Here is a 10,140-nt window from a genome sequence, read left to right on the forward strand (position 1 = left end):
AAAATCGATATTTTTTACTATATGTAATCACCTTATTTTTTTTATTTTTTAGCGAGTCGATCAGGTTTGAACTTTTGAAATATTATTTCGATATCGATCGAGTGATAATTATAAGTAAAATAGACAATTATTGTAACATTTAATATCGATTTTTCTGATGTACTCCGATGCACGTATTCAAAAAAAGATTTACGGAGGTACCGTAAGATATCTTTGCAGTGTTACTAGTATCCATAATAGTTGATGGTTCATTTAATTTAGACATTTTTGTTTATCACCATTTTATTTCATGAAGTCATTATCGGCAATAGGCAACAGCAATTTGCATGTAAGTATATCTTAACTTACTTGATAGTTAAATGCAATAATGTTTATAACAACAAATTCGGGACAATCCGACTTTATTCTAAACTTATCGCATTTAACTATCAAGTAGTTGGTTTTTTCTTCGATTTATATAATAAAAAGTACTAAATAACGTTTAATAGTGTATGTGTGTGTATATTTTATCCAGTGTTTTAAAAGTGTTTTGTACATACATACATACATACATACAAACATTCCGTTTTACGATAAAAGATTTATAGATATGTTGAAAGATTGATATCGAAAATCGATTATTGAACGAATAATAATTGGTATGTCTCATCTCTATAATGTGAAGTTTGTGGTAAAAAATGCTAAACGTCCGCAGCGTTTTATGGTGAAAATACTGTTCTTAGAAACTGCACTGTATTTGCAATGAAATATTAAAGTCAAATAATACATATACTGTGACTATTATGCGCATAATTCCATAAAATTTTCTAAATTTCTTTATTTTGAGATTTCAATTTCATTGACTTACCATGGCCACGGAGGATGTAATAGAGTTGGGATCATCGGATGATGAGACTGAACCGGCACCGAAAAAGGTTTGTTGTCTCGTTGCACGATAATGATCTTGAGTTATGCATCAAAAACAGCAACTGAATTGTCCCAATGAACAATTTTTCATTTGTTTGCAGGTAAAAAACATTCCAACTAACGCCATGGTGCACATACCATCCAAGTTTCCTGAGTTAACGATTAAGCCCACAAAGGGGAAAGTTACTCCCGGTAGATCGGGAGATAAAAGTACGCAATCTAAGGTAACAGCATTAAGTAAAGCAACTTCATTGACTATGAGTAAAGTCAAAATTGTACCCACACTAGGTAAGCCAAGAACTACATCACCTATCAAAGTAAATGGCAGACCAATACAGAGACTAACAGGACCAGTAATACTGCCAATGTCATCTGGAAAGCTTGTGAGGAATCCATTACAATCGGCAATGCCTATTGTTCCTAAACACAAGGCACCTGGGAGCAGGATAATGGTGAATTCTCCTACGACTATAATGAATAAATTCAATAACTCTCAGTTAAAGATCAACAAGGTTCCAATTTCAGCAAATCCAAATAATTTAAAGTGTCCTATTAAAGTTCATGACCCGAGAACATTGAATAAGTTGCCTCCTGATATCACGATAGTCAAGACAGTGAGCTGTAAGCGTCCAATGCCAAGCAAACCCATGTTCGTCAGAAAGAAACAAAAGCAAAATATAAATAGTGCTTCAGCTACATTAGAAACAGTAGAATTAGATGATGATGATCTTACCCAAGCTTCCACTTCAAGTCCGCAGTGGTATTTGAGACCAGAAGAGCAAAATGAGGCTAATGATTCCAATGAACCTGAAAATTCATTAGAGAATAAAAACAATGCTGAACCAGAATGTTCATCCAAGATGATTGAGATAACTATAGAAGATAGCCCAATTAAGGTAATGCAGAATAAAAGAACCCATGAAGTTGGTGCTGAACTGGCTATTACTATTGATGACAGTCCCATTAAAACTGTGGCTGATAAAGATCCCTTAGGCAGCGATGGTGAAAGAACTGAGGGTGATAATCAAAAGACTCCACGAAGTAAGAAAAAGTTGAATTACCCGAAGGAAACTGGAGCCACATCTGACATTGCAACTATTGAGATAGAAATAGAGCCAATCGATTATCCTAAGCTCAATGCAAGCAACGTCAAAACAGTAAACTGTGGCATAAATGATACTATTGTGGAAATATTTGAATCACCTGCAAAACCTATACAGGAGCAGCAGGATTCTACACCAAAGAAAGATGAAAGCAAGAGACCTGAAATAACTTTGAAGCATGTGGAGTCTTTAGCCCAGACTTTGGAAGACGGAGAGTTCCATCCCATATACCAGAAGTTTATAGATCTCTGTTTTAAATTAGAAAACTCTGATGACATGAAAAAAATTGTTGAGAAAAAAATAAAGGCCTACTACAAGCAAGCTCCTCAAGTATACACTTCTTCAGAGGACTTCATTGACATGGTGTCAAGCAAAATAATCTCTATGCAAGCTAGTCCAGAGAAAATGTATTTGTACATTAAAGATATTGTAGATGAACTGAACTTACAAAGAAAAATGGCCAAAGGACAACTGTCTACAAAAGAAGCTACAAGTGCAGGTACTATTTAAACTTCTATTTAGAGTAAAGGGCTTACAGTTTGTATGTCCATAACTTATTTGTAATGGATTGATATGAATAGAAATCAATAAAGGCTTTTCTTATTTGTACTAGAAAGGAACAATAAAGGTATTTGTAATTTAAATATTGATAGATTAATGATCTACCAAGATTTTAATTCATTATTCAGGTGAAGACTGAGACTTTATCACCATAATGGAAAAATATTATACATATTATTATTACTTAATTTAGGGCATAAGTCTTACCTGTCCATCAATTTGTCAAGTCATTATTATATCAAGACTAGAAATTTTAAATAATGAATTAATTAAAAAATTTTCTACCTGTATTAATATCACTAATTTTGTATTTTATCTTTTATACCATCAGAAAAGTTCCAGTTTCCAGAGGATGGGGAGTTTGATGCCAAGCGGCAGAGGCAAATTCGAAAACTTGAGAAAACAATCAAGAAATTGCACAGAGCCATTCAGAAGCTCGAAGAGCAAGAAGTTGACTTTGATGATGAGGAAGATTCAGTCTATTTGCTCACAGAAAGGTAAGAGTTGTATTATCTGTATGTAATCTTAGACAATATTGGATCTTGTTTGCAACTAATATTGAAAGTTGGTGCTGACTGTGTGACCAGCTGGCTGAAGTGACTGTGTGTGAAAGGTAGTTTTTTACTATAGTACAGCTATCCCTGGTCATAGCTGTCTTGTGGCACTTTGTATGTAAGTAAGCATTAGATAAAAAAGCATTGCTGAAAAAGTTTTCATTTTTTATTAAAATTCAGTGACAATATAGGTAGGTAGTTTGAAAACGGTTTGGTTGTTATTGCCATAATAGTCCACTAATCAATGTATGAATAGTCATTGTCGTCGCTTTTTCTAGATTTAATTTATGGCCGTACATATTATAGAGCTATGTAACATAAAACCAATGTCAATAACACATTTTGTTTAACTTTAGCGATGAAGATGGTCCTTCGAAAAAAGATGTAGACAAGACACTTGTGAAAGACTGTAATGTGTTATTGCAAAGGTTGGTGAGATTTTTAATCTGTTTATGTTTCATTTTTATTTGCTCAAACAGTATATTTGCATTTGTTAGTCTGTTTATTACATCTGTGTGTGTGTGTGTGTCTGTTGATTCATTATTTTCTATTTCTCTATGACACACAGGTTTTTATTCAAATGTCATATTGTTTTATATATAGATATGTACTTCAGTACTTGAGAATTGGCTATTTATTATTTATCTCTCACCTCAATGCTTTGTTTGTCTAGTGCTCGGGAAGTATGAGTTCTATTTCTTGTAGCTTTATACAAAGATACAAGTTGCGACTCACTGATAGAAATAGAATGCGTACTTCCCGGTATGGTGGAGAAAAGAATTTATACCATTGTACACGGATAGGTTCTAAAGCAAAGGGAATAATACGAGATGACCTGAATGTGGAAAAGATAAAAGAATGATAAACGGCCTGCAAAAACCATGATATCGATCCAATGCCAAGTAAAAATAATTAAGTTTATTTTTTGGTCATCTCCGTTTTTATTTTGTTTTTTGATTTTTAAAAATTTTTTCACAAAATTCCTTTTACTTTTTTTCGAATTTAGTTATTTATGTTTTTTTTTTCAATGAATATGGTGAATTTAAAATGGTGGCCGAAGAAAAACGCACTTTTTATCCGGCTGAAATTTGTCATGCGAAGGTCTTTCAGGAGTCCTTTATCACAATTTGGGGCCAGAAGCTTTTTCGCCATTTTCATATAAGACCGCTTTAAAAGCGTTCGTTGGCGGCAGAATACAGGGTGTAAATTTGAGACGGGGCAGCAAGGCCATCTACCTTAATCGTTGTAGTTACAGGAAAACGGTTCGAGAAGACTATCCATGAATTTTGAAGATATTTTGATTGGCATTCACAGATTAAAAAAAAATGGTACAGTCAGCAAGATAAAAGGCAATTTGTACAAAACTTTTTTTATGCTTTTCGATCCGGTTCTGGTAAGGATCATTAGTCTCTATGGGACCAACTGTGAGGTAAAAGTACTCGAAATGTCAGAAATCGCAAAAAAACTTTTTACCATACATTTTGTATGGTAAAAAGTCTAGTCATATCTAGTCTTCAGTTATTCTAGGTAGTTAAGGAAATTAACAAATTGTATACGTATTATGTATTTCAAACTAAAAACAATAACGAAAAGCAAAATAACATAAAAAATCTATGATCGATTCGCTCTCTTCCGCAAAGAGCAAGTAGCGGCTGCAATTTTACTCCAATTAATTTGTTTCCACATTTGAGAACATTTTGATTAAAAATCGTATAAAAAGTGACAATTCTCTATTAATAAAACAAAGCTGTTCGAAATTAAAAAAATAATGTTATGATTATAATTTGTTTTTACTTAATACTTATTTGTAGACTAATTTGTTAGTTTTCTTAACTACCTAGATTAAACTGATTACTAAATATGTCTCTACAAAATGCATGGTAAAAAGTTTTTTGCGATTTCTGACATTTCGAGTACTCTTACCTTAGTTGGTCCCATAGAGACTATTATCCTTACCAGAGACTGGATCCAATAGCATAAAAAAAAGTTTTGTATAAATTGCCTTTTATCTTGCTGACTGTACCATTTTTTGAAAATCTGTAAATGCCAATCAAAATATCGTCAAAATTCATGGATAGTCTTCTAGAACCGTTTTCCTTTAACTACAACGATTAAGGTGGCTGGCCTTGCTGCCCCGTCTCAGATTTACGCCCTGTGTACATACACAGAGTTATTTTTAAATACAACCTCCCAGACCATTATTACCAACGTCATAAATAACAACTTTTGTTCCATGACTTTTAATAATTCATCAGTTTTTAATTTCATACAAAAATAATAAATTTAATAATTTTAGATTAATAATAAATTTTAATCGGTATCTCTTACCAACGGTTACTCTGTGTTAGCCATTGACCTTCAAGGTCAATGGTATTACCAAAATCAAGCCTAGCGTAAGTGAATAGCGGGGATGAGGGTGGTTCACCTAATGTACGTCACGATCAGTCGTTTCTGCGCCCGCGCGTAGCAAGTGCTTGTATCGATACTACACACGGAAATGTTGCGAATAGTTGCAAAGTGTGATGAATTATCATCACACCTTGCGTCCGAAACTTGCCTTGAATATGTAAGATGGTTCCCTAACGTAACTAAGCGTGTAAACAATGTTACAAAGTTACACAGATTGTAACACTGATTACGAGATCACGGGCAATTCCTGCCTAGATCCAGCGATTTTAGTCAAATTACATACGTATTACATACGAATTATTCTTATTTTATTTCCAAATGTAGCCAACCCTAGGCCTGGTTAATGTAAACTTAAACTTTTATCAAGTGAAAACAAAAATACAATTCATCAATATGAAGAAATGTGCTAGTTAGTACTTTGTTTTTATTTAGCTGCACTTAGTACTGTAAAAGATCATTTCGTATTAATAATCGGTAAATAAATTTAATTCCAATTGACGCGCGGGAATCGGTACTCCCTGCCGCTACTCGCCGCCGCGACCGGCGTATTATTATTATTATTTCGTATCAAATAAAGATAATAATAGTTTCAGATTTTACAAGAAAAACTTAAAGTTGATTATTGATAAATGTTTTGTGAAAAGTTATAGAACAAAAGTTGATGTTTATGATGTCAATAATATAGTCCTGCGTGGTTGTAAGTATTTTAAAAATAGCCCTGTGTACTATAAACAATAAACTTAATAAGGCGTAAATCAAAATGAAGTCGAAAATGTAAGCTTTTCGGAGAGGCATGAAGGCTCTCGATTTATGTACTCCCAAAAATAAAGTAGCAAGATGCAACGCACGAACAACTGACCTATATCTTAAAACAATTTAAAAACAATAAAGCCGTTAACTTTTAAGTAGTTTAGAAAAATACTGTATTTTAGGTACAAGGAAAGGATGATCCGAGTGCATGCTAAGTTTTGCCAGCTGACCAACACAAAGCTGCCTTCGGAACCTCGAGTTGTGATCGAAGCGCGTCCAGGTCAGCCCACAGGACCAGCAAAGCGGTTGGAAAAGTGGGTCAATAGAAAAGTTCCAATAGGAACACCTCTGCCATTCCCAGATTTCCATGATGTTCTTCGCTGCGTAAGAGAAGCAAATGAGGAAGATAAATTAGGATGGAATGAAGCTGATATTATGGAAGAAGGTAATTTTTTCATTGGTACTATTGTTCCATGAGATGCATATACGTAATTATGGTCCTGATCCTGAATATTAATATCTGATTATTTATTATTTGTTTTAGCTCGTGATTTATTCACTAGATGCGGGAAAAAATTACAAAGACGTAGACAGGAAAATGAATGGCGATTAGCAGTTTCTAGAATATCTGTGGACTTAGATCCCGCGGAACAGAATGCTGAACTACAGAAGAAGTTAGCAGAAAATAAACAAGTAGCAACCAAAAAAGAGACTGAAGTTTTTAACAAGTAAGTACTAGTTGATTTCTTTTACTTATTTTCCCGGCGCAGTCGCCTAAAGAGGACCTTGTCTTTTCACATTTAGATGTGTGGCACGTTTAATTCCTTAAGCTCGAAATTGTATTGACTGAAACAAAGAATTCAAAACTGCAATGCGTTAGTTAAAAACTTTCTGGCGTCCTTAAATTGATTTAATACCTTACCCGTTTACAGGTTTGCTGACAGACAAAGCCAGTTGAAATTAGAAGCGGAAGAGATTGGTGACAAGGAAGCCGAAGAATCTCCTGTAGACGACGAAGAAGAAGAGGAAACGAATGAAGAGAGTTTACAAGATAAAGAGAAAAGAAAAGAAAAAATTAAACAACTACTACAGATTAAAAAGAAAAAGGCGGAAGAAAAGGAGAACGAATCAAAGGAGACTGGTGAAAAACAAAGACACATTAAGGAATTTGTTCATGGAAATGAAAGCCAAATTAAAGAGACTGCAAAGGAAACCTCTGTAGATGGAAAATTGAAAGAAAATGAGAAATTTGACGCCGCGGCTAATGACGATGAGATTGAAATGAATAATGAACAATCTAAACTAATAGAAGGAGTGCATACAATAAGCGACGATAGTAGCAAAGTAGCATCGGAAGTGGATGAGTTAAATCTTTTACAAAAATTACATTCGGAAAACGAAATGAATACTTCCACCATAGAGTCCACTGATACAGATACTCCAATAGATATTTCCGATTCATTGACATCGGGTGACAACACAAAGAAGAATGCGACTGACGTGATAAGCATTGAAAACTCGAGTTATTCTGAGTCAGAAATTAACAAAGACGTAGATGATAATTACGTTAAAGAAATATTGCCTATAGATAATAATAATGTAGAAGAGGATATATTGCCAACAATAACCACTTCGATTGAATTAGGTGACTTAAACGTAGTTTCCGATGATCAAGCACGAAATTATGTCCCACAAACTAGTAATGACGAGTACAATGACTCTATTGGAAATATTCTCTTGGCTTCATCTGAAGATGAACTTGCTGATAAGGACGATAATGATTTAGGAAAGGAAGAAAGCAGTATGAATTTGCAGGATGATAATTTATCCGTAGGTGATACCGTTGTACAAGACGTCGCACTTAAAAATGCAGATGACCTGGAAAGTCAGTGTAATGAGACAAATGAAAATAATAATACAGAACAATTACCTCAAGAAGATAACAGTACTGTCAGTAGTTGTGGCGAAGATGTATTGGAAAAGCAAGGCAAACGTGATGGTGATGCAATAGGTGACACTATAGATATATTTTCGTCTTTTGACAAGAATAGCGAAGAATCTGTAACATCTGTTAAGAGTACTGATCAACTTGTAGAAGATGAAAATGAAATTATTCAGAAAGAGTATAATCCAGAAGAAGCTAAGATTAATGTTGTCACTGAAATAATATCAGATCCCGACAGCCTTGATAAGGTCAATGTGAGACAATCTTCTAATTATGATGTTCAAGCAGATATTGAAATGCTGGAGGCAGAAGACAATATAGTCAATAATATGAAGGATGTTAAAAATTCGGAATTAGCAGCAGTTGTCCCATCCAATAAAGAAGAAATAGAAATGGACGATACAGAACCTGTCATGGCTGAATCTATGGAAATTGTACATAATGACGTAGTTTTGGAAGACACAACTAAAGTAGGGAAATCTAACATTCCTAGTAATATTGCTGCGTCAGATTCAGTGTTAAAAAAAGACGACGCCAAAGTTTCTAATATTGAGAGAACTGAAGATAGCTTAGATGCTTTATTAGAAGAACTTAATTCAGATTTAAGTAATAATAAATAATTTATGTGTAAATATCGAATTATTAAATATTCGCGGTTGCTGTACATTGGAGAAAAAACTATTTTTCCGGATCTAAATCGTGTGTAGTTGTTTATTCAAACAATCACCGTTTCGGGCTTTTCACTGGTCACAGTTGATCGTAAAGTTAAAAAGTTGTTTGTAAAAACAAATACAGTGTATTTAGATCCGAGAAAATAGTTTGACGTCCGATTGTAATGGACTCGTATAAGTTTAATAACGTGTATAAATTGATAACGACATTCGTACATGATTTCTAATTAATAGCTGGTCTAAATGTTTATTGTTATTTTATAAAATCGAGCACGCATATTTATATCACAATTTGAATATTTGAAAGAAAACAATATATAATTAGAATATCTATTGTATTGGTTATTTCTGTATATGAAGTTAAACAACTGCCACCTCCAAAGTTACTCAAATATTGAAATGTTAATTTGAGACAAAAATAGGCGTGATGGTATGTGAAATGACATGTTATTGGTTAAAACTAACATTATTTAACTACGTTACAATCCCTAGTACGCTACGTTTCTTTAAGTTTTCTGTATATTTTCAACGTTTAAAGTGAGTAAAAACGCTTGTAGAAGTGGCGCAGTGGCGCGTCTGTGGCGCGACAGCCGGGCCTCTACCAATTTTCATACGATATCTGTAAGGCAGCACGACAGGGCGCGACTAACGCGAGAGTGACATAAAGCGCGAGATACTGCTATTCTCGCAGAGATCTCGCGTTTTATGCCGCTCTCGCGCAAGTTGCACCTTTGTCGTGCTAGTGCTTCTAGTTTATAAAAGTGGCAAGACTGTGGCGCTGCAGCTGCACTTCTAAATATTGTATGATGGAATTAGTAATGGCGCGGCTGCAGCGTCACTGTGGCGCCACTGCAGCGTTTCTACAAGTGTGTAATATAAGTTTATTCCGTTATTTTTATAAGTAATGGTTCATTGAAACATTGAGAGCGACATAAAGCACGAGATGACACGACTGCTATACTCTCAGATAATAGCAATATCTCGCGCGACGTAGAACGCTCTCGCGCAATTCGTGCCCTGTCGTGGTAACCCTACTTACTGGGTTGAGTAAATCTCAATTGGTAATCGGTGTAGTTTCCATTTTATCTCAAGAAATAATTGTCATACTCAGAATGGGTTAAGATTCCGTCATCGCAATGATTATGTATAATAAAAAATTACTCAAATAATGAATCGGCGTTAAATGTAAAAGGGCTATATTTTTGTACCCAAGGGTAGTTCAGTTTTGTCTTTGACGTTGC

The 10,140-nt window shown here is 34.4% G+C and overlaps 1 protein-coding gene across 1 annotated transcript; it reads left to right on the forward strand.

Moving 5' to 3' along the window:
• Positions 1-690: 690 nt before the first annotated feature.
• LOC113233308 lies at positions 691-8,848 on the forward strand. The gene is made up of 6 exons (XM_026468395.1): positions 691-914; positions 1,008-2,508; positions 2,902-3,067; positions 6,466-6,728; positions 6,828-7,011; positions 7,216-8,848. The coding sequence occupies exons 1-6, from the start codon at positions 849-851 to the stop codon at positions 8,846-8,848; spliced, it is 3,813 nt and encodes a 1,270-aa protein (XP_026324180.1). The 5' UTR covers positions 691-848.
• The last annotated feature ends 1,292 nt before the right edge of the window (positions 8,849-10,140 follow it).

The sequence above is a fragment of the Hyposmocoma kahamanoa genome, unplaced genomic scaffold (genome assembly GCF_003589595.1).
Source record: "Hyposmocoma kahamanoa isolate Upper Pololo Valley unplaced genomic scaffold, ASM358959v1 78, whole genome shotgun sequence".
NCBI classification, from domain to species: domain Eukaryota; kingdom Metazoa; phylum Arthropoda; class Insecta; order Lepidoptera; family Cosmopterigidae; genus Hyposmocoma; species Hyposmocoma kahamanoa.

Excerpts from the sequence above, each read along its gene's own strand:
- LOC113233308 (XM_026468395.1), top strand. The coding sequence starts at position 849 with ATGGCCACGGAGGATGTAATAGAGTTGGGATCATCGGATGATGAGACT. Across the intron at positions 915-1,007 it reads CTGAACCGGCACCGAAAAAG|GTAAAAAACATTCCAACTAA; the intron begins GTTTGTTGTCTC and ends ATTTGTTTGCAG. Across the intron at positions 2,509-2,901 it reads AAAAGAAGCTACAAGTGCAG|AAAAGTTCCAGTTTCCAGAG; the intron begins GTACTATTTAAA and ends TTATACCATCAG.